This window comes from Lissotriton vulgaris, chromosome 11, assembly GCF_964263255.1.
Source record: "Lissotriton vulgaris chromosome 11, aLisVul1.2, whole genome shotgun sequence".
Classification (NCBI taxonomy): Eukaryota; Metazoa; Chordata; class Amphibia; order Caudata; family Salamandridae; genus Lissotriton; species Lissotriton vulgaris.
Window position 1 is genome coordinate 356,134,815 of NC_141699.1, and position 25,414 is coordinate 356,160,228.

Sequence of the window (25,414 nt, forward strand, 5' to 3'; positions counted from 1 at the left end):
ACCTAACATAAACAAAGAAGTTACCACATTTAGATCATAAGGCAAACAAGGAATCGAGAGCGCAGCCCCTGTCCATTATTGCACGTGTGGATTGTCTTTTACGGGTGGGCAGAGCCATTACCACTGAATCGGATGTTACCATGTTCCCTTGTAGGTGGGGGCCTCTGTTGTAATGCACTACTAAGTCAGACTAGCCTGTCTGCCATTCCCTCCCCCACCCTGACATGAATCTGAGTTGGACTCAAGAGTCACTAATCCGCCCCTCCTCCTTCACTTCTCCTACTCGTCCTCCCCCTCCTCGTCTGATGTCAGTGGTTCATCCTCCTGCAGGGGTTCACAAATCTCCCCCTTAACCCTTTCCATGGAGTCCATATCTTGTTCCATTTACGTGGGCAGGCCCTACTGATGTACACTGCCCTCTCTGTTATCACCCTGTCCATGTTTGTACACCATTGTGTCAACGTGGGGGCCTCTACCGCACCCCACTTCTGTGCTATATCACGTTTTGCTATCATCATACCTAACTTGGACCATAACTGCCCGTGTCTGGAGAGGTCGTTCGGTTCCCAGATGTTGAGTAGGCACTTACGTGGTTCAGGGACCAGGGACACTTCCAATGTTTGGGATATGGTGCACATTATTTGTCTCCAATACTCCTGGATGCGTGGGCATTCCCATATAGTGTGAAATAAAGTTCCCTCCTCCCCACAGCCACGGAGACAATAGGGATGTTGTGCCCGCTGTATTAGGTGTAGTGTTTTCCTTGTGTAATACACTCTGTGTAAAATCTTAAGCTGCACGAGCCGGAATTTCGCCGATATGCCCACCTCCTTAGGCGACACAAGAACTTCATTCCATTCAAATTCGTCCATTTCTCCTAAGTCCCCCACCCATTTGTCTTTCAGTTTTACCATAGGGTCTGGTAGGTTATTAATCAATTTGCAGTAAGTGAGGGGCGTAGCATGTTCTTGCATGTAATCTGTGAGGAGGCGATCTTCAAGTGGGGATGCCCCTGGGACCTCTGCTTCTGGTGGGATGGCTGTAAGCAGGGCGTGCCGGATCTGCACATACCGGAACAATTCCGTGGGTGCTGCGGTAATTCTCGTGGGTCCCACCAGTTTGTGCACTAGGCGTTGATCGTATAGAGGTGCCGGTATGCTATTAGTACCCATTTGTGCCCTGTCAGCCTTGTATGCCGGGTCCTCTTGAGGTGCATGCAGCCACTGCTTAATGGGCTTTAATTGAGCGACCCAGTAATATAGTTGCAGGTTCGGCAGCACAATCCCCCGCCGTACCAACCCCTGTGCATTTTGGCCTGAGCAATGCGCGCCGTGCGATTGCTCCAAATGAGACCGGATGTAAATGTAAATGTGTAAATGTACATGTATTTATATAGCGCAAATCACCGACCCGGTATCTAAGCGCTTGCTTAGGGAACCCGTCCTGGTATTCCCCTGTGAGATAAACCCGGCAGGGTATCCACAAGTTGAAAGCCAGGCATCCCGCCGCGAGGGGCCGTTGTGGAGATTAAGCAAGCTATTGCCTAGAGCCGCAGAGTGTGAACCCATGAATCGAGTAGGCACCGGAGTGAGAATTGTCGAGTCCGTGGACATGTTAGGACTCAAGACCCTGCCGAGCCGGGAATTGAACCCTGGTCCCGGGCTGACCTCTGCTTCCAGGTCTGCCTCCTCTAACCAGTGAGCCTGAAGTACCCTGGCTGTACCGGGTATGGTGTATTTTCTAGGATATATAGGAATCGTGGCAACGACATCATTTTATAGAGCGCCGCCTTGCCCAGTAGTGTCAAGGGCAGCGCCGCCCAAAACTTGACACCTTGCTTCAGCCGCTCCAACGGTGGTGTCAGATTTATCCGGACGAATTCCGTTGGGTCCTTGGTGACATGGATGCCCAAGTACTTGAAGGAGGACTCTGCTGTTCTTAAGGGGCAGTCGTTGTCAAGGGCTGGGGTCGGACCCTGCAGGACATACAATTCCGACTTAGCCCAGTTTAAGGTGTATCCTGATACTTTCCCTTGCTCGTCACACAGAGCCAGGAGTGCCGGTATGCTATGTTCCGGTTCCGTTAGGTACACGAGCATGTCAGCCGCATATAGCGAAAGGCGGTCTTCCCACCCCTCTGCCCAGGTGATTCCCTTCAATAGTGGAGTCGATCGTATAAGAGTCGCCAGTGGTTCCAATGCGATCGCAAAGAGCAGCGGCGACAGGGAGGCAACCCTGTTGGGTACCTCGCTCCAGAGGGAACGTGCGGGAAATGTGGCCGTTCGCCACTACCTGTGCTACTGGTTTAGTATATAGTAACCGTACCCAAGCTATGAAATTAGGACCAAATCCCAGGTGTGTCAGGACCTCAAACAGGTATTGCCATTCCACCATGTCAAAGGCCATTTTAGCATCAAGTGCCAGTATGACCGCAGGCTCCGTGAGCGACTGGGCCTTTGCCAGTGCGCCATGCACCCTGCGTAGATTCAGCGCAGTGTTTCTATGTGGCATAAAGCCTGACTGGTCTGGGTGTATAAGGTGTGGGAGGTGTGCAATCAGTCGGGTAGCAAGGAGTTTCGCCAAAATGTTAACCTCGGCATTGAGAAGGGATATGGGGCGGTACGATGTACACTCCTCCGGCTTCTTCCCAGGCTTGGGGATCGCAACCATAGTTGCGGTCCTTTGATCAAGCAGTAATTCGGCCACCGCCAAGCTTTCAGTGTACATAGCTATTAAGGGCCCACTGAGCCTTTCCGATGCGGCCTGATACCATTCTATCGGGATACCGTTTGGCCCCGGCGCCTTCCCGGACTTTACCGCATGTATGGCCTTTTGTATTTCCTCCGCCGTGATGTCTGCTTCCAGTTCCGCAACGGCGTCCAGCGTTAGTGTCTGTGTAGGTATGTGACCTAGTGATGCACGGGCCATATCAGCTGTTATTACCCTAGCCGGAGTATAAAATCCCTCAAAGTAGTCGGCAAGGGCTCCACTATGTCCTCGGGTTAGTCTGTAATATCCCCTCCCTATCACTCACTCGTTGTATTCCCCTTGTGCTTCCCCCTTTCTTATCTAACCAGGCCAGCATTTTACCTGCCTTATCTCCTATATCGTAAATTCTTTGTGTTGTTGCAGTGATCTGCTCAGCCGTTTGATGTCGCAAGGGCTCTCTATATTGCTGCTGACGGAGGAGTAGGGTATGGGACGTGTCTGGTGTAGGGTCCGCTGTATGCGCCTCTGTTGCATCGTGCAGAGCTAATTCCAGCACGGACAATTCAAGTGTTTTCTCTCGCTTGTATCCTGTTATTGACGTTATGGCCTGTCCTCTCAGAACCGTCTTGTACGCCTCCGACAAAGTAGTGGAGGACTGTACTGAAGCGGTATTTTATGCAAAGTAATGTGTAGTCGTTGTCTTGAGCTCTTTTCTAACCTTGGGGACCTTGAGATATGATGCGTGCATGGGAAAGATTCTTCTGCGCGATTTCTCCTGAGTGGACAACATTAGTGTGATTGGAGAGTGATCTGATATCCCCCTAGGTTGGATGTCAATGGTATCTACGTGTTGCAGGCCGTCACGCAGCGCCAGGAAGTAGTCTATTCGGGATAAACTGTTATGCACTGTGGAGTGGTATGTATACTGTCTCGCAGTGGGATGTGTGTGTCTCCATATGTCCACTAGGCCCATGGCAGTCAGGAATCTTTGGAAGCGGGAGGGACCACCGGCCTGCGATACTGCCGGGAACCTGTCTACTAGGACATCTACCGTTGCGTTGAAGTCTCCTCCGAGTATTATATCCCCTTCAGGTAGGGTCAGATGAAAGTCTCCAAGTGCTGGAAGTGTGACTTAATTGGAGCGCCGGAGGAATATACACTGACACTACGTTAAGGAGTCTTCCCTCCCATTGCCCCTGGAGTGCCGCAAAACAACCCTGTTCATCCACCTTGGTGCTCAATATTATAAACTGAGAAGATTTCCTAACTAAAATACCTGTGCCCCTGGAACCCGAGGTAAATTCCGAATGTACCGCCATCGTGTACCCCCTACTGTCAAGAGCCTTGGACGCCCCACCAGTGAGGAGTGTCTCCTGGAGAAGCACCAAGGCTGGTCCCTGCCTCCTCACCGCATTCATCACCAATCCCCGCTTTATCTTGTCTCCCAGCCCTCGCACGTTCCAAGTCATTAGCCGGAGAAGTGCGGTCTGCGACCTCAACGTCCCTCCCTCAGGTGTCTGGGATTGGGAGTCGTGCATGTTCCGTCTGGTACCCAGTGTTGTGCCAACTAGATCTTATGACCGGGGCGTGCCTTCCCCTCCAGAAACCTAAGCTGTGCGTGTGCATAGTGAAGTGTTGTATCCTTACTTGTGGAACTTCCAAAACATCAAAACAACCGCCCGCTTCCCTGCTTCCCTGTTTAACGGACATTCAACCGCCCGTCCCCCCAACTTAGCAGAGTGCTTTACCCATCCCTGTAACAATGTACTTGCGTGCTGGGGTAGAGTATCCCCCGGAGCAGGCGGCCTCCCTGCCCTCTTCCGAACTCCCCAGGCCAGTGTCCAAGCGTGCCCATGTGGCAAAGTTCTGTCTCAGGCATTGCTCAAGATTGTACCGGGTGGTCAGTGCTCCACTCCTCCCTCCGCTCCATGGTGTTCCTGTGTCGGTGACCCGGGCACCCTCCTCCTCCCGACGTCTGGGAACCTGCTCGTCTGTTTTCCCGGTGAGTCCGATTAGTCCTGTGTGAGAGGTGGGGTTGCCCAGCAGTTCTCCAGCCCTCCAGCCAGTCTTGGGCCACTTCTGGCGTATCAAAGAACCAAACCTTATCGTCCGCAACCACTCTAAGCCGGGCTGGAAATAACATTGAGTAAGACAGTTCCTTCGCCCTCAGCGCCTTTTTGACCTCCAGAAAAGTTCTCCTCTGTCGCAAAACCTCAGCTGTGTAGTCCGGGAAGAAGGCCACCGTTGAGTTTTGGATCTGGTTGGTTGGTGATACCCACATTGCCTGCAAAATGGCGTCGCGATTGCGGAAATTGAAGAGTCGCGCCAGAATTGATCTCGGGGAAGCCCCCGGTTTCGGTCTCCCGCCGGTGCCCTCTCCACTGAGAAAAAGTGTGAGAGTCCCCTGGGGTTCAGTTGCGTCTTAATCAGCTCCATCGCGCCTTTACCTTCTGATTCCGGAACCCCCAGTATTCGGACGTTGTTCCTCCGTGAGCGCCCTTCTTGATCGTCCAGTTTCTCCCTGAGGGATTTATTTTCGGTCTCTACTCTCTCCATCGAGACCTGCAGTTCCGTCACGTCCTACACCAAGGATTTCGTCACCACCTCCACTTGTTTCACTCTCTTATTTATTTTTTTGAAAGTCAGCGCGTATTAGAGTGACCTCCGTGGCAGTGGCCTCCACCGTGGCTTGCACCTGCGCCAGGGCACGCATTACATCTTCAAGCGTTGCCTTCTTGTCCGCCTCGCCCTCCGTTGTCTTCCCGTGGACGTGCGGGCTTCCGCCTGAGGGGGATTCTGTTTTTCATATGCATATGTATCTAGTTTTGCTTGTGTTGTGCTGTGTTTGGGGCCCCTGCCTGTCATGTTTCCTCCCTGAGGTAGTCCCGCACCTTTGCTAGGCGTTGCTGTGCCCCAAGGAGCCACCCGCACTCCACCGGTCTCTGGGCTCCGACTGCAGCCCCGGAGTTTCAAATGTCCTTTGTGCGCTGAGTGCCGGGTTTAAAGCCTGTAGGCACTATAATGTATTGCCAGGGTTGCAAGACTACGTGTCCCACCGTATGTTTGCATCCGCAAAACAGTCCTCGGAGGGGAAGTAGGCCCCTTATTGCCAATACCCCGTTTGTGCTCCTCTCTGCGCGGTGTCAGCAGGGTCTGGGGACAACTGTTTACTGTTGCGCTATGTTCCTGCTTTAACGGGCCAGGTCAATCTCCCCAAAGCCCGAACTCGCCTTGTTCTGCCCCACAGGAGCGTCGAAGTACGTTGTTTCCCTCCCTATCGGGTGTTGGCCGCCCGCCGAATTTCCTCTCGTGCCTGCTTCAAATGGTGCGATATTATGCCGGCAGTACCGGAGTCCCCCGGGCTGCACCACCACTTTTATCTCCTAACTACAGACCCGAACAGGGTTGTATGTTGTTGCCCGTCTTTTCCGTCAGTCTTGCTCGTACCTCCACAGTATCCACGCACTCATAAGGATCACCCAATCAGTCCAAGGCGGGGAAGATAGCTCCTCATCACCAGTAATATCTGCGTTTCTGCGCGGTTTCAGCCGGGCCCAGGCACGTCTTTCAGCCTTCGTGCTGTGTTCCTGCAGTGTCGGGCCAATTCACTCTCCCCACTGCCAGAGCCTGCCGTGCGGGGGAGGGAGGGTATATCTGTCTTCCCTGCCGATTTTTGGCGGCCTGTTGGGTCTCCTCCCGATCCCGGATCAAATAGGGCCTCAATATGCCGCCATTGCCAGAGTCCCCGGGGCCGTCTCTCCGCTCCTCTCATCAAGCCCCCGCTTTTGTCCGCTCACTCACTTCGCAAGGCTGCCGGTCAGGATCTGATGGTGTTCCCCGTCTTTTCCACCAGCCCCTCTCCGGAGTTCTCCGCCTGCGCTGGCTTCCGGTGTACGGGCCCTGCCACACCACCACTTCCGCTCGGCCTCTGGATTTACTTCAGCCCGCTGCTATTTGTCGCCTCCAGGCCCTGCCGATCGGGATTCCGTCCAGACGTTCCCCGGTATATTGCAATCATTAAACTTCCTCCGCTGGTCGCCACTCAGTCCTCGACCCTGGATCGCCCCTTCAGAGGTTGCAATATGTCGGATTTATAGCCGGATTTCAAGGGGGAAGCCGCCTCACTCCCAGAGCCTCTCTTTTACGCTGCCACCATGATCGGCTGCTAGCCACGCCCCCTAGATTTTAGTCTTTTGTGAGTGCCGACCCCAGTCCGTCACGGCTGTTGTGCCGATTGCACGCAGGGCGGACACATCACTACGATTCTCTGCCTCACTTCCGCCCACAATTCACATCCAGTAGGGACGCATCTAGTCATCCACCGGAATTAACTTTAAATCGCCCGATAGTGCGGACGTACAGCGGGCGCGTGCAGCGGGCGCGCCGCACCTAAGGCAAGCACGTCTGCGCCAGTCCGCGTCCGAACGGGACCAGGGGACAGCCATCATGCCCAAATATTCTTTTACTCCTCTCAATTATTAAAGCTTTTGGACTCTTGTAACTACTTTTTCAATCCCCTTATTAATACTACACAAATCAAACAAGGAATTATGGAAGCAAGGGCCTCCTTCCCAGAAATTACCATTTCCCCCCATGCTACAATCACCCCCCAAAGACAGACCAGAGACACTGAACTTAAACCAACCATTTTCTACCTCAACACCCGCTCCTTGGTGAAACATCAGCTTGACATATTCAAACTTTTGGACTCAAGCCACCCTGACATCCTGTTCCTAACAGAAACTTGGCTGTCACAGAACTCAGCCCCAGACATTCTAGCAGTACTCCCTACTGATTATTATATCCTAATGGCAAATCGCACATCAGGGAATGTAGGTGGGGGAGTAGCGGCCATTGTTTGCCAAGATTTCAAATTTACAAACTTAACCCCACTTGATCTACCTTCGGTAGACAATTTAGTCCTTAGACTGGAGTCGGTCTCGACCCCTTTAATTTGTGTGCTACTATATAGACCTCCCAAGAATATGTCCTCATTTCCTTATTCTCTAGCTGAGCAGTTGGCTTGGCTAATTACTAACAATGCAAAAATGTTGCTGATGGTGATTTTAATTATTGGGCCAATTACACACAAGGCGGACCCCATGCCAGAGAACTGAACGATCTTCTTACTGGGTTAAACCTTATTCAGCAAATAACTACGGCCACACATAATAAGGGACACACGTTGGACCAGGTGTGGACAGCTAATATTACAGTATCCGCATTGACTGTCTCTCCCTGCATTTGATCTGATCACTTCCTAATTCAGTTTACTATCAATGGCATTGCTATAGTAAAACCCCCAGGTCTAAAAAGACTAGTAGCTACTAACTGGAACAATATTAATAGAGCCCATTTCCATGCCACCTTAGCAAATACAGTTCCTATCCATCAGACGTCAATTAATTCAAGTGAAAAAAATCTCACAGCATGACTCACTGTGACCCTCAATGAACATGCTCCACTGAGAATAATTCAATCAGCAAGAAGACACAAGGCACAAAGATGGTTCTCTCATGAAAGTCAAAAATTAGCACTTCGTCAATCCGAAAGGAAATGGAGAACTGTAATTAAATATTGCTTTTGATAAGGTTTCAGCCATTTATACAAGAACATGGTAGGGCCAACAATAATAGTTCATATTTAGATTATTGAAGACTTCAGTGAATGCACAATCCAGCAGCAATATCAGTGTCTACAGTGGCACAAAGAACACACTCCTACAGAAAAGGATGTATTCCAATAAATGGATTCTATTCAAAACACGAACAATTTTACCCAAACATCTAGATTTATCAGGCCCCCAGCACCTGATGACATTTTGAGAGGTACACTCTTAGTAGGTCGTTGAGATGCACACCATAAGTATACTTCTATTCCATATGTTTAAAAGTGATACACTTATAGGAAAATCACCAACCGTTTCAGGTGTTAATTTTGCATTTATCTTTACATTTCTGCAGGATATTTCTCTGTGAAAACCCCTCTGCTTCTGTCAGTTTTGCAGAGTCTTGTTTGTAGTTGTTTAAAGTCTAAATGCCAGAAACTGTCAGCACTATGAAACATATGGAGATAACCCCTAACAGTACACACATAAACCACCGAGATAGACGCGTATGCGATGCAGACAAGGAACATTGGGGAGCTTCAGAGGACCACAGTGATTTAGAGCCATTAGAGACAGAGGTGGAGAAAGTATCAAAAGAAGACAAAAGAATCCGGGTTGACAGAGTAGAACTCATTGAGAGAAGATAGGAGGCCACACACAACAGGAACAGAGAAAAGAAGAGAGACCCTGCAGAGGAGTTCACGGATTGGAGATGAGGAAAACTCGAAGAGTGGGGAAACAGATAGCAACAACTGTTACTCAAAACTGTTTCCTTCGTGTCTCAAAACAGTATCTTAATACTGTCTTGCCTCCTCAAGTGGGTTTGGAGGTGGGGTATTGCCACACACCATTTTCTAGAGAGTAGAGTATCCGTTTAAATTTCGAAACTGCAGCATAATCAGGAATAAGATGATAAGAGATTATGTGTTCTCTTAATGTTCTCTTAACGTCTGTTCACTGACTGCAAACCACTGAAAGAACACTGGCAAGTGTTTTCTGTGTGCCTTACTACTTAATCCTACTGCCTCCGTTCATCTATCGGTTTATATTTGTGGTTTACTTTTATACTGATTAATCAAACACAGGTCACTTTCGAAAATTCTTCAATCTTGGTGCTTTAAAAAATAAAAAGAGTGATACTATAACTCTTGCTCTTTTAAAAAGTCTAACAATTGGGAACACTATTATGTACATGATAGGCACACCGAATAAAGGACTACTAGGAACGTTAAGGGTTGGGTTTGCCTTGCTAAGAAACGGAGTAGGAATGAATGAGGTACTATTGTGTAAACAGAGACGATCGTAGCCATTCATGGCCATTACACAGCAGAGACCGAAAAGTAGTTCTCTTTCTGAAAGATCTCACTTTGGACCCCCAGAATATGGCAGGGCTTCTCTTTACTGGATACTACTACTAACATTTTACACAGTTCAAGGGCATTCATAAAATGTCCAATCTTTGTGAATTGCAACTGCAATCTACTAAATCTTCAAATGCATTCATAAATGTATTTCTTTTAAGTAAGTGTTTAATTTTTTATAAAAGTGTCTGGGAAATACAAAGCAAAAAAACATTTGGTGGGTGCGACCGACACCATATAGTGTGCCTCTTCAGTGAGAAGAGATAGGTTTACAAGAAAGAAGGGTGAAGTTGACGCTCTTCTATGACATCTGGGTTAGCTGGGGGCGTCGTACCATAAAGAAAGTGCTGATGTACGGATTCTGAATGAAGGGGTATCAAGTAAGTTACACTTACCGAGGCAAGCACCGCTTGAGAGAGGATTTGAGATTCACTTTCCATGGGGCCTTCAGCTTCAGAAGGTAGGAACAGTCCTCCTAGACGCTTTAAGACTGCCCTATGGCAGAGACAGGTAAACTAGTCATCACATGATTTAATCGGCATAGCCCAATTTTACAGCACAGATTCAAAGAGATAACAGTGATTTTATGATCACCAACACTTTACATTCCCACCAGCGGACATATTAAGAGACAAAGGGAGATGTAACTACCATAAGAGGGAAGAGAACAACGTTACTCGCTGTGCAATTCTCCAAACCCAGGCTTCTAGATTAAGGTATACAATTGACAACCCCTCAAAAAACACAAATATGCTATGGCCTTGAATCACAAAGAGAGGAGACAATCACTACACAGCTCTCCAATTTCCCAAAATAAGGCACAAACCTACTAGGACGTTATCCTTCATTACTCCCTGTTCCACTCAATCACAGCACAGAATTAAAAAGTAAAAACAGTAAGACTGATCCCTGGCCAGCAGTACCACATCAGAACAGAGCCACAGAGCGAGAGAGAGAGGATGGCAATTTTCATAATCCCAGCTACCATTCTCATTTCCTCATTTCACCCGTCCCCCCTTGGAAATTCTATAAGTAGATCCCTAGGAACAGATACAGAGCAATCACCAGATTGTCTCACAAGCTTCCTAAATACAACATGTTATACTTACCGGAGCGCTGAAGTACATTCCATCCTATCCCACGCTACCCGAGGCACACAAAGATCTTGGGAGCAGAGGAGGAGTGGCAGCAGGATGCCATCCAGTTGGGACTTGTGAGTGGAGAGAAAGACAAGTGGTGTCCGAGAGCTCTGAGGACAAGAGAATGAGAAGTGTTTGCTGGCTAAATCATTGCTCACGTATTTGCAGGAGAATCCCATGAATAAAAACATCAAAACAAGCCCGGCTTCAAGCCTGGCAGAGAGCAATATAATCGCAGCTGAGCCCCCAGGATCTCATGCGAAAAGCATATTACTATCAAAGGGTTCCAAGTCAAACAAAGGAAGTACAATACTAATGGATCAGCGGCACACTAAGCAAAATATCACATATAGAAGGCAAGCAATATAAAATTAGTACCCACTCCACAATGCTAAGGCAGCGCCCAATTCATTTATCAACACATCACGCAACCTCAATCTGTGCTGCAGCCTGAATACAGCCAAGTCGAGAACCAATGGCATAGTTTTCAGAGTGCATGGGGACACACAGTCAAGGCCAGCAGAGTACTGTGCCTATCCATCTTACCCTTCAAATCCTGGCATACAACCATGTGATGTAAACGTTAAGGTGACCAAGCCAGGTCATGCTTAAGTGCTTAAAAAAAAATAGTGTAATTTGTCCGAAAATACCTTATGTCCGGTACAACTGTGCCACAGAAATAGTATGATCTGCTCATTCACTTACACCCTGCGACACCTGGCGCAGCATCTCCAGTTGACCCAAATGCAACTGCACATTCAGGAAGGCGGAGCTCAGCAGTCTGAATAACCCCCAATGGACAAGCCTGTGGAGAACAAGTAACAGATCAGAGGAATACACTTCATGCTCTGGAGCGGTCTGTGAGTGGATCTCTAAAGCCTGCCCTCTGAGCTAAAAAGAGATTTGTGCTCTTGATCCCCCTACTGCTGAAAGGAGGCTCAAGTAATGAATTGCCTAGGGCAAAAATTGTCCGGTAGCACTCTAGCATAGCTCTCTAGTCGAGGCCCAGCATCTGGTCTGCTCCACAACTTGGGGGTGAAAAGGGGCATAACTGGCTTGAAGAAGCTGCCATGGCTGGCACAGAAAACTCAGGACATGGTGCTGCTACTTCTCAAGTATGAGAGAGGCATCATCTGCTGCTCATGGGTGGGCAGCTAATTCTTGTGAGGACCATGGGGCTTTATTAGAGATCAATAGGTAGCCTAGGGTGCTAGTCGTTTAACTACCCCACTACATTAAGAGTGTGCTAGTGTAAGAACTGCTTATGTACTGGAGGTTGAGGGAACTCATGGGGTTAGGCTGCTACTACCTAGGGGGGCTCTAAGCGGGCTCTGGGTGGTGGCCCGCTGCCTCACCTAGCCTGTAGTTCACTTTAAACATTAATACCCTAGGCTCTTTATCAGCATCAAATGCACCATTAGAGGGTATTGCCCCATCCTTTGTTTTTTGAAACTCATGCTCTCAAAGTTTAACGACATTTTAAAAATAAAGGTTCATATTGGTTAATTCCACACAATATTCTAAATCCAAATCAGTACTATACATAGGAACAATTTCTCAATAACGTTTGAATACAAACATTGGCAAAGCCAACAGGTCTTACCTATGAGAGCTATTGGCATTTATTTTTAGCCATGCTGCCGGATGGGGCAGCAAGCTGACAACGGAGGGTGGGTGGAGGGCCTGGGACAGCAAGCGTACAGCAGGGAGTGGGTAGGAGGGGATGGGTCAGCAAGCTGACCAAAGAGAATAGGCATGATGGGATGGAGAAGGAAGTGAATAAGGGACGGTGGAGGGGATGGGGAAGAGCACAAATAATCGATGGTGGGAGGGGCTGGTTAAGTAAGCTGACTATGGATGATGGGTATGGCTAGGGAAACATATAGACAACAGAAGGCAGGCATAATGGGTTGGAGAAGCACAATGACAGGTGAAAGGGAATGCATATGCACACAGACAACGGAGGGGGGGTCTGAGAGTAAATAGACAACAGATGCTAGGGGAGCAAATGAACAACAGACGGTGGGCGGGAGGAGCTGGGGAAACAAACAGTGGGGTGGCGGGAAAGTAAGAATGGCAATTGAAGATGAGGGGGCAAGAACAGCAAGCGTGGGAGGGCGGGAAACAGGAACTCAGGGGGGAGAGTACACGAGGGACACAGCTAGAAAATACACACATTTCCATAGAATTCTTAACCTACAGGAAAAAAGTACCGTAGTGCCTGAAAAACTAGCAGTTGAAGGACACAAGTAAAGTGCCAATGCTCCAGATGAATGACAAACAAGAAGATGAAGGAAAGTCTATAGAAGCCGAGGAGTAGGAAACAAGCAAATGAGAGTGGCAATGAAATCAACCATTAGTAACACAGAGCGGGCTCTAAGTCCACTGCAAAATAATATGTCTTGCAACAGACCACCCATGGGCTGTGGTAGGTGAGACCCAATAAAGGTCACAATGAGTTCTTGATGTTCAACCCTTGATCACGAGCCAATTCCCTTGTATAATTCCATTTGGAATAAACCAGTAAACAACAAATGTAAATAACATATCCCTAAGAAACAAACAGCAATGAAATAGTGTAATTAGATTTTTTGTAAATCACAATCACCATTCTATTGCATTGAAATGTAGCATGTTACCCAAATGAAGTTTGATTAAACAACAAAATCCACAGGTTATATCATCAGTTTATTCTCATTTTCAAATTGATAATGTCAATTGCAAAATAGGCAAACATTTATAATCAAAACTTTCAGTGTCTCAGAAAAGGTTTTGATGCTCATATTGGAAATGCACATGATGACGAATTTCCAGGTATTGACAATCCACTCTAAAATTTTATTCTGCAAAAACATGGCTCGTTCTTTCAATATTTACCGGGTTTTAATACACTTCGCCACTCTGGAAATAACTCACGGGTTCTCTAGATGCCAACCTGTGTTAAAATGGTTGAACCAATCCATTTACTCCCTTTTCCGGTTTACAAATGGTACAATGGTAGAAGTGCCAGCCTGTAAACTTTTTAGGCATGATGGCACTTGTAGTCAAAATATCAAAACCTAAAAAACTGTCTACCCTTAAGGTGAAATGCCTTTAGAATGTTCTATGGTATCATTAATTTCATCTTAGAAAATCTTTGAACCATACCAGTTATTTTTATGGCGAATCCAACTTACAAACTGTAAATTTTACTTTGTCAGTGTGCAATTCCACTATTACTACCAAATCAAAAATATAATTAAAAGGAAACTACCAATATTGCTATTCTTTCGGGCCTAAGGCGCATAACATAATCACAGCGTCTAAATACAATTTCTGTAAAATGGTTTTAGTTACAGCTGCTCCGCTTTGTGGCACCTGTTATTTGCTCCCAGATTTGACGCCATAGGAGTGAGAACTGGTGTTTTTTCTCAAGACAATGTAGAACTAACAGTGATGTTCATGAATGAGTAATGAATGGAAGATTTGCGCTCTGAAATCAGAGTCTTGAATCTTCTGGAAGTCTGTCGGACATAAGCATTTGCACATGGCCATTTAATAAGCTATATTGTTCTCTCGGAGTCATATGTTGAAGATAAAAATTGGTATTTGTGCAGTAGTTTGAGGAGTTGTTTATATTTTTCCTTTGACGAAGCACAAGAAAGGGGAGTGGTGGTACATATAGTAGCACATGAATTTTCAAACAGTATGTTATCTCAATTTATCTATTAACAACAATCAGTAAAGGTGCCACTCAAGGTAATCACAGACAAGAACACCCCACTACCAAGGGTGTCAAACACACAGAAGTACCAAAGAACTCCTGTGTTAATCTTTAAACACAGCAACTGTACCTCGGCACTCTCTAAGTTTTTTCAACTACACAATTTCGAAAAATATAGTCAGTTTATGATTCACCAATATGGCTCCTCTCAGGAAAAATAGTCCAACAGGAAAGTACTTGCAAAAGAGTCAATTTAATGCCAGCTAACACTGTTACATTCCAACTGTGGAGACCTAATTGTCAAAGTGCAAGACAAAGGCATATATCATGTTACAAAGGTGTTAATTTGTGCTAATAGTCCCACGGAAGTCCTATTCGCATAACCTCCCAGTTGTCAACAATGGAAACAGCCGACACGTGTTTCGTTACGATTGTAACTTCTTCAAGGCTTATATGTTAACAATGGATGTATCAAAATAATTTCGAGTTGTTCCAAACGCACAAAAGTCCAGTAATTATCGTAGCATAAATAGAGGACCATCTGTTTGGCGTCGATCACCAGCCAGTCCGATAATAGATGCAAAGTAGAGAGCAGAAAGGTAGTTTCAGCATTAGTACTTCCCAAAGTAGGTATGTGCCACCCATCAATAGTATGCGTATCCTACTTCATATAGTTGGCGTTGGTATCACACAATTTAATATTCAAGTGATGGTATTCTCAAACGCGTTTAAACGCCAGGCCTATGATATGACCATCTAATCCCGGCGTAGACGTCATAGTCCAGCAGTAGTGTCCCCAGTTCGGCAAACAATTAGTGTGATGGCCAGTGCGCAAATATATATGGTACAGTCTCCGGACATGGAGACTGTACATCAATTGTCTAGAACTATTAGTGGGTTCCTTTGTAGTACATTGCTGGACTAAAGAGAGAACTCAGTGATGTGAGTTACTGAAGGTGAACAGCATGTCTGCAGTATGCTACTTAAATCATCTCTTTGGGACGCGATCAAAAGCACTGGCAGACCTGGCCAAGAGCTTCTGGCACTTTTGCCTAGACTGCAACATCTTGATGGCCGTGCAACACCTTTCCAGCAAGGCCAACAAGGTGGAAGACTGGAATTCCAGGCACCTCCAGGATGTGAGTCTTTGGAAGTTGCACTTCCAGATCTTCAAAGCCATTGAGGATCAATGGGGTCCCTTCTCAGTGGACTTGTTTGGATTCCAGCTGGATCACCAACTAGAGAGATTGTTCTGCTGGAGACCTGACTCCCTGGCGGGGGCAAACTATGCTTTTCTCCAAGACTGGAGCAAGGAGAGCTTTGCTCGTTCTCAATGTTTACACGGTTATAAGCTCAAGTACGACAGTGAGTCGCGGTTTTAGTGGTGATCACCCGGAATTGGAGGTCACAAGTCTGGAATTCAGGTCAGATGGAATTTGCCATTCTCCAATCCTTCTCCCTAGTGCCAGATCTCCTCCGGATCCGTAGTGAAACATGCATCCCCTAGTCTCGCATAGACAATTGTCACTCACGGCATGGAGGATTACAAGTGAAACTATGTGGATGTTTCGACACCTACACACTTCACGGGGTCTCCTCAGGAAAGAAGTTGTCCGACTTCTTACCATACCACTGCCTAGTCTGTGCTCCAGTCAAGGAATGTGATGTCTCACTGCAATATTTTTCTCGTGGTCAATGCCACTGGTCGTAATCAATAGCTTAGTCGTTTCAAAACCAAGGGCCTGTGTAATCTGCCAGGGTGTGGTCTATGCCCATCGGTCCAGGGAACTCCACCCTGCCCGGGCATCTACGCTCTAAACGATTTGGTTACTCGGAGCGGGATGTACAATGCTGCATCTCCATACGCTCCCTGCACTCAATGCTCAAATCGTATAGATTGAAGTGAGACACCTCATTACTTAACTGGATCATAGACTATGCAGTAAACAGCATTACCTGGTAATGCTGTCTTAATATACTGTTTAAAATGGCTGCTGTTAAAATAAATGTGATGAAAGAAAGCATAATCCTAGCCTCCAAGTCCTTAATAGAACTAAAACTCTCCATTACGAAAGCGCGGAAGTTTTTCATTATACGTTATTAATTACAAACCATTTCTGGGGCTCAAAGCATTTTTTCGACTGACGTACTTAGGTCCTGTATTTTAGATCTACACAACAGTAGCTACATTTGGCCTCTGCACATGGTGGTATGCATCATGATCTCAATGTATTTCTCCTTATATTGTATACAGTAATATTCTTATACCATAAGCGCAATGTGTAGCTCTTGTTTGTACTGTCTGTTATACGTCCAAAAACCCTAATGAAATTATTTATAAAATAAATAAGAATTTCAGGGATGCTTTTAAATCAACTCGAATATTGAGAGAGCTGCTAAGCAAGCAGTACAGGGAGCAGTGCAGAAAGGACATTAGCAGAGCCATTTGAATCATTAGGATGAAAGATGATCAGAAGTAATTGTAGCACTGTGTAAAATGTAGCACATGGCTTTATGGAATCTCATAGGAAGGATGCCTGGAACATCAACAAAGGTTGTTGCTAATCACTTTGAGGAGGAAGTTTGAGTAAAATACAAAAAGGGATGCATCTCAGAGGGTGTCAGGTGTGACTTTGGCACGTTGATAGGGGAGAGGAGTTGGCCTAACGCTAGGGCAGTCAACCTTGAATCTGAGGAACCGGGTTCGAGTCTCAGCAATGACGCTGAACATCCTGTGATTCTGGGCAAATCACATAATCTCCCTGTGCCTAACAAAATTGAATGCGTCCTCCTGTAATGCTATGTAGAGCGCTCCGATACCCGATTCGGGTCAAGTTCGCGCTATATAAAACTCTGTAAAATAAAAAATACATACAAAAAAGTGAACCCCAGCAAATGCAGGAAGTATGCTAGATGCAGGGATTGACAGCTTGGAGCAAGCCCGCCTTCAACAGTAAGTCGTGGACATAGGGGAAGACTGGCAACCCTGATGTTCACAGATGAGCTGCAACCACCGCAATCATCATAGTGAATACTCGAGTGGCGCTAGTAAGGCCAAAAGGGAGCTCAGCAAACTGAAAGTGCAGGGTGAGAACCAATCAATCAGCCGGTGTTTATAGAGTGTGGCTACTCACCTATGAGGGTATCCAGGTGTTGGCGTCTCTCTGGGCCTGGTCAAAAAGTCAGGTCGAGTCCCTTTTTGAACTCTCTGAGATGGTGATGTTCAAAGGTGAAGTGGATGGTCATTCCAGGCTTTGGCGGCGAGGTATGAGAAGGAACAGCATGCTTTGTGCCTTCGGCAGATGCGGGGAGTGTGTGCGAGGAAGGCAGAGTGCAAGTGTCTTTAAGGTTGGTGGAAATTCAGGATATGGTTGATGTATGCTGGTTCTTTGGTCATGTAGGTTTTTGTAGGCGTGTGTCAGTATCTTGAATTGGCATCTTTCCTGGGCAGGGAACCAGTGGAGCTTCCAGAGGTGGTGGGTGATGTGGGTATGCCTGGGAAGGTTGAGGATGAGTCTGGCAGCTGAGTTGTGTATAGTCTGGAGTCTGCTTAGGATTTGGGTGGTGATACCAGTGTACAGCGAGTTCCGTGTCCAGTCGGCTGGTGATGACCGCTTCAGTGGCACTTTTCCTGGTGGTGATGGGGATCCATCTAAAGTTCTTTCTGAGCGTGCGGGGACAAGGAGCATGCCGATGAGACCGCAATCATTTGGCATTTCATGGGTGACTTTGCTGTCCAGGATAATGCTGAGGTTGCAGGCATTGTCTGCCAGTGTGGGTGTAGGTTTGAGTTTGGCGGGCCATCAGGTGTCATCCCACAGGGGTGTTGTTGCCAAAAATCAGCACTTACGTCTTATCCATGTCAAAAGTCAGAACATTGGTTTTCATCTAGTCGGCAACACTTGTCATGGTGTTGTGGAAGTTGGTTCTAGTGGTGGATGTGTCTGCCATAAGCGAGAGGACGAGTTGGGTGTCGTTTGCGTAGGCTATGATGTTGAGGCCATAGGTTCTGACGATGTCGGCCAGGGGTGTCATGTAGGTGTTGAACAGTGTCGGGTTAAGAGATGAACCTTGAGGGACGCTGCAGATGATGCTCTTGGGCTCCGAGGTGAAGGGTGGTAGCCAGATTTTCTGGATGTGTTCTGTAAGGAAGGATGCAATCCATTTGAGAGCGTCTCCCTAGATCCAGAAACGGTGGAGCCTCTTGATGGTGTGGTGGGCTACGGTATCGAACCTCGCAGAGAGGTCGAGGAGGATTAGGGCTGCTGTTTCACCCTGGTCAAGGAGGGTTCTGATGCAATCGGTGGCGGCAATCAGGGCGGTCTCGGTGCCATTGTTACCACGGAAGCCGAACTGGGAAGAGTCCAGCAGGTTGTTTCTCTCCAGGTGTTTGGTCAGCTGGTAGTTGATGGCCTTCTCAAGGACTTTGTCAGGGAAAGGAAGCAGCGTTATAGGGTGACAGTTCTCGAGTTCACGGGGTTGACAGAGGGTCCTTTCTTGAGGAAGGGCCTGACCTCTGCATGTTTCCATCTGTCAGGAAATAGCAGCAGTGGGGATGGATGCGTTGAGTGCCATGCTGAATTCCTTGCTCTTGAGATTTAAAGATGGCGGAGGCAGGAGTCCATATGTGCTACCAAGTGGATAGAATTCATGATGGCTGTGGTGTTCTGTTTGGTGAGCTGTTACCATGTGATGAGCGGATGGGTGGCATCTGATGATGTGAGGAGGTTGTAAAGGGCGGTGGGTTGGGGTTTGAAGTTAATGTAGATGGTGGATATCCTGTTGTGCAAGTAGTTCACTAGTGTGACGCAGAGTTCCTGGGAAGCGTGATCAAGATCTCAGTGGCTGACGTGCAGGAGAACGCTTTGATGATGCTGAAGATTTACTTGCTTCGATGCACTCTGCTATGGCGCCTCCTTTTCTGTCCTAGAGGAGTTTGTTGCGGGCTCACTTGAAGGTGGCTCGGTTTGTGAGGCCCCTGCTGGTGTACCATTTTCTTTCCAGTTGTTTGCAGGAGGCGTGATGAATTCTGGGATGGTGTCACAGAACCTGGGTGTCTGTGGGCGAGTGTGCCTTTGATGGTCGTTCTGTCATTGGTTTGGAGCTGGAAGTTAGGGTGTTCCATGAATAGTGTGATGTCTTTGGTGGTGGTGAAACAGACTGTCTTTTGGTGGATGATGACGATGCCTCCTCCATGTTTGTTGGTGTGGTCCGTGTGTATCATCTTGTAGCCGTTGGGCATTGCAATGATGATGTCAGGGTGCAGGAGGGGTTTAGCCAGGTCTCTGTGATTAAGATCACGTCAGGGTTAGGGTGGTAATGGTGTCCCAAATTTTTAAGGCTTGTTTGCAGAGAGATCAGGCATTGAGCAGGGTGCAGTGGAGCAAATCAGGGGTGTCGGTAGTCAGCAGGGCATGTGCAGCAAGGATTTCTATGTGGGTGGGAGTTTCACAGTTGCAAGTGAATCGACAGCAGTGGCAGGTGAGAGGTCCTAGCCTTGATCAAGGAGAGGCGATGCAGCAGTTGTTGTGGAGTCTGGGGTCCAGGGCTAGCTCTGCAGTGGCATATCAGTCGATGGCAGGAGGGCCAGGGCTCCTTGCGCTGGGGGTGGTTAAGGCGGGAACAGGAGCAGACAGGGTTGACTTTCGCACACGCTGGCGTGTCCACTTTGCTGGAAGTGAGGGCAGGAGAGGTAAAAAGCGTCAGGAAGCGAGAGATGAGGCAGGCTTGCTGAAAAAACAGCATACAACTGAACAAACAAAGGTAAGTTAGGGCAGCGAAAGCACAGGCCAAATGCACAAAGGGCTAATCTAACAGGAATGACAAAAATAGAAAATGGCCTACCACAGTTAGGAAATAGTGCAGTTGAAGGCGGCACGTCCGGCTAATCTGAACAGAATCAAAACTAAACCAGCACAGATAAAACCAAACCGAGCAGTATAGGGCTGAGCTAAACGGGAAAGGCTAGTTTGGCACATATATATTGCACAAACAATGTAGAGGATGACAATGAGGCAGGAGTAGTTAACAGTGAGAAGCAGGGGAGTTGTGAGTGTGACAGCGGTTTACTGACGGCAGTGGGGGGGAGACCTACTAGAGGGCAGCGAGGGGCAGCTGGCACAAGTATGCTTCCTGCAAGTCCAACGCTACCATCCAGTCTCCTGGGTCCAGGGCAGGCAGAACTTGAGCGAGGGTGAGCATTTTTACCTTCTCCTTCTTGAGAAAGCAATTAAGAGGGTGTAGGTCTAAGATAGAACAAAGGCCTCTGTCTTTTTTGGGCACCAGAAAGATGCGGAAATAACAACCACAACCTACTTCTGGCAAAGGCACACCCCCTCTATGGCTCCCTTGGCCATAAGAGCTGTCACTTCCTGGAGGAGCAAAGAGAGGTGGTGCTCTGCCAGCTTGCAATAAGTGGGTGGAGGGGAGGGAGTATCTCCTTCGGACAATTTGAAAAAACATCAGTCTGATGTTATTGACCTCACACTGGAACGGTGATGGCATATCTTGTCTTGTTTGGAGGCTGCGGCTACCAGTGGATGGTCGACTGTACCGGCCTCTGGCTGCCAGACCCACAGGGTCTGTGAGTACCGTGTCCTCGGCCACTCAGAGGCTGGGGAGCTTGTGTGCCATGGAAGCTGGGCATGTAAAGACATGGCTGAAAGCCCATTCCGTGGCCATGAATGGAGCAAAAGGCAGACTGAGGTTGAGAGGAGCAATGGAAAGACCCAAGGATCTGGCTGTAACCCGACTTTCCTTAAAGTGCTCCAGCTAAGAGACCGCCTTGTCTCTGAAGAGATAGGAGCTATCCAAGGGCATGCCCATAAGCGACACTTGAACATCCCCATAAAAGCCAGTTGTTCTTAGCCAGGCGAGGCGCTGTAACGCCACCGATGAAGAAATCATTCTGCCCAGCGTGTCGGTTGTGTATAGCCCACATCGAATCATGAACTTGACTGCATCTCTACCATCTGCAATAGTTTAGGAGTGTGTCCGGGCCTCTTCCAGGACCATGAGCAGCACCAGTTTAACTGAATTCCACAGTGCATGGGAGTAATATTCCAAATGTCAGGTGGTGTTCATAGATCATAATGCAAAACTGGTGGAAGAAAATATTTTCTTGCCTAAGATGTCCAGCCTCTTTGTTATTCCCTATCTGGTGGAGGGGTAAGGAATGAGCAAGGATTTACACAGGAGCTGGAAGCTTCGACTACCAAGCTCTCTGGGCTGGAGTGTTGCATGAGGAAATTGGGGTACCATGAGGTGGAGCGGTGGCGCAGGGCAATCATCCTGTTCACAAGTGCCCCTGTGCAGGGTTCGGACCAAGTCCCAAGCAAGACATCTGTGAGGGCTTCACTAAAGGGGAGAAGCAGTTCTGAGGGGGTCACTCTGGGCCGAAGCAGCCCTGTGAAGGTTTTCATCTTGACTGCCACTGAGGGTAAGCTAAGGTCCAAGACCTCATCTGTCCTTCTCACCCCCATGGCAAACGAGGATCCCTCCTCCGTAGCCACAGTAGGAGAAGAGACCATTCATAAAGTTCACTGGAGTTAGCCAATTTCTCACATCAGTCCATGTTAGGATCTAGTGTCCAGTGACCAGTCAAACTCCTCCCAGAGTAAGTGCTGGAGACTGTGTCAAACGTTGGAAATGGCACCACCGGAGGTGTTGACATCGGGCCGGAGAAGGTTGAAGTGGTATGACCGGGGCTGGCCTGGATCCATCCATGGATCCAAGGGCCCAACTAAAGCCGGGGATGGAAGCGCCAACCAAGAACCAGTGGGGGACCCTCCCAAACCTGCAGGGCCTGAAGGCACACCAGCAGGAACGGGCTGCCCAAATATGAGGTGCATGTCCTCATAGAACTCAGAGTTGGGTGGGCGTTGCAGGCGCTTTCGCGGTGCCATGGCCTCGAATGAAAATGCTCCCTCATTTCTTCAGTTGACTTCTATGGATGGGGCCAAGTCAAAGACCTTTTAAACTTCTCACTCTTCTTCTTGCAGTGGGACATACCCATGGACAACTTTGAGCGCGAAGAGGATCTTGAACTCTGCGAGAGATCTTGTGACCTTCCTCTCAAACGGGATCGAGACCATAACAACATGGCAAAGAACTTGAGAAAGCGTTCCCTGAAGGCCTTGGGGTGCATTGCACGGCAGTTGACACAGGTTTTCAAGTTGTGGTCGCGCTTGAGGCACAAGAGGCAAAAAATGCACAGGTCCATCACCCACATTTGCCAGTGACAGGCGCAGAAGGGGTTGAAGCTGCCCTTCCTAGATGACGTCCTGCCACATCAGGATTAGATCTCAAAAAAGACTTGGACAAGAAGCCAAAAAAGGTCAGTAAAGAAATAACTGGGTGTAGCGCTCTCTGGATCTGGACTGAATGGCGCGGAAAGACTATAACAAACGTCTGTGCACTGGGTGCATGTCATTTCCATTGAGGACGACGCCAACACTATGTGGAGCAAAACAACGCCACCAACTGGTTGCTCATGAACACTTTCCAGGATCCACTCTGACACCTTAAAATAATTCTAAGGTAAGGAACCTGCGGTTGGACGTCTCTTTAAGATATGGTGAACCGACAGAAATGTAGGCAGGACTCTTGTGCTTAAGGCGTACTCTAGCGGATGCCATCGCATGCGCAAGTCACAGTGGAATTGAAAGCGAAGGGCAGTCTCTGTACTTGTCTGCAGCCCACAAAAATGCCTTCTGGCTTGGAGGAGCCGGTTAATAAGGATCTACCTGCTGCCATCACCAAGGGTCTATGAGGCTTCACAAGCAACGCACCAATCTGACAGGCATTAGCGAGAACGCTGAAAGAATTTTTAATCTTAACATTTTTAAAGCAAAAATGTAGTCTTTCCCCCATTAACGTTTGCATTCTTGTATTCTCTTCTCACACCTGCATTTTGGGGCATAAACCCATTCAAGTCTGTTCCACTTAGTGATGATTCGGAGACTTAATATTACATATTACAGTAGGTGTTTTGCCTAGGATTATTATTCGGACCCTACTGAAACGATTTTAGCAGTTATTGACCAAAAAGTAGTCATATGCACTGTTCAATCCTAACAGTGCCCTTAGAACACACTGCGAACAAGCTCTGAGGCGTCCGGCAAGCACAGCCATGCACTCACTTTGCTCGCTTAAGAATGAAGAATCGGAGGGGGCGTGGCTAACTGCCGAGCAGAATGGTCGCTTGCTAAAGCGGCTCTCCGCCCTTCGCCAAATAAATCCGTCCATTCATCCGCCCTTCCCTTTCGAGGTGCCCCATAAAGATCGGGGGTCTCTACTACTACAGTCCAGGTGTGTGCTCCCAGGTTTTTGGCCGCCTGAGTGGTGCGGAGGCTGGTGAAATCTCCCTGATAGCTGCGGCCTTCCTGCAGACAATATGGCTGCTGGCTCCGGAGATGCATTCCGAGCTGCGGAGGCCTGAGGACTTCACGGCCGTTGGTGTTGCTGGCCAGAGCCGTTGCGCTGTGGCGGAGGTGTCGAGACATCGAGGCGGATTCATCTGCTCCCCTACGGCAGAGCGCTCAGCCTATCCTGGCTCTGCGGAGTGCAACGAGGCGCTACTGAGGGTGACCCCCGGGCCGGTGACACATCTACCAGTTTCTGCTGCCCGCCCGTGTGGAAGTGGAGGGTGCTGCCCTGGGGGCACCATTAAGGATCCTTACTTCGCCTGCGGCCCCTGCTGCTCCATCTTCGAGGAACCTCGCCTGTGCCATCCATCTCGTCGCGGGACGGCGAGCACACCGCCTGGCCTTGCTCTGGGCCAACTCCCCGTAAGTGACTACTGTTTTTCCTCCTGGCCTGGTAGTCCTCCGTCTCCCTCGAATAGACCCTGGCTTATGCTGCTTCTCCGCCTGGGCCCCTGTCAGCCCTCCGTTCACGCCGATAGCAGAGGTGTGGGGACAGAGGCGCCACATTCTATCGTTGCCGGCCTGCTCGACGAGACCTTCTCATTGGGCGACTACCTTGGATGTGGCGGAGTGGCCTGCTTCTGCTTGTTTAGACCTGGAACTCGCGCTGGCCTGCATCTGCCTCCACTCTCACAGGACTTTGCTAAGTGCTGGCCCAGTGGCTGCCCCACATGGCATGAATATATCGTAGCACTCGCCTGGGCGACTGTGCTCCAGTTTCTTGGCCTGAGATCTCCCTGCCTGCCCCTACTGTTCATTGGACTTCTGGAACCCGGTTTCATTGGCCTGAGTACTTGTTGCCCTGGTCAGAACCTATGATCCTTAGGAAAGTCAACGTCGTGGCTGTGGTGTGCCCTGCTCCAACCCACCTGGCCGTACCCAACTGGGGAGAATGGCAATCGCTGATCGTCTGGTGCCTGAACCCTCTTCCCCCCCCCCTTACTCCTATATTGTGGCCCAAGTGCGCTTGCTTGTTGTCACTGGGACTGTCCCGTGAGGTCCACCTATTTCTGCGCCTGGGAGTGGCTGCCTCTACCTGTTTTTGCAAAAAAAAACAGTTGATGGACAGAATGTAGAACAATGTCATACATTCACCCCAGCACAAGGATCTGGGCCTAAATCCATCGTTTTTTTGCACTCCACACTACCCTGGGTTAGACAGTGGCTATATGCAAATCAGCTCTGACCCTGTGCCTCATGGGAACAGTCCAGTCCGAACTACTAAGCCATGTCTTTCCCAGACCGGAATCAAGCATCCAAGGACCGGTTTCTGGCTATCAGCCTTCATCAGCCTGGATAGCTTGACACCAGTAGTGTGGAGAGCCTGGGACTCACGTCTGAGTATACCCAGCACACTCGGGTGAAAATTGCAAAAAACACAGTTGATGGACAGAATGTAGAACAATGTCATACATTCACCCCAGTACAAGGATCTGGGCCTAAATCCATCGTTTTTTTGCACTCTACTCC

The 25,414-nt window shown here is 48.4% G+C and overlaps 1 protein-coding gene across 2 annotated transcripts in view; it reads right to left on the reverse strand.

Annotated features, from left to right (window-relative positions):
• Positions 1-25,414, reverse strand: part of GPAT2 (glycerol-3-phosphate acyltransferase 2, mitochondrial) — a 1,776,577-nt gene that overhangs the window by 1,068,648 nt on the left and 682,515 nt on the right. For both annotated transcript variants that reach the window (XM_086944751.1, XM_086944750.1), the window contains exons 7-9: positions 11,522-11,621; positions 10,787-10,926; positions 10,073-10,172 (exon numbers count right to left, since the gene is read on the reverse strand). In XM_086944751.1, coding sequence (XP_086800877.1) covers positions 10,073-10,172; positions 10,787-10,926; positions 11,522-11,621 — 340 coding nt within the window. The remainder of the gene's footprint in view (positions 1-10,072; positions 10,173-10,786; positions 10,927-11,521; positions 11,622-25,414) is intronic.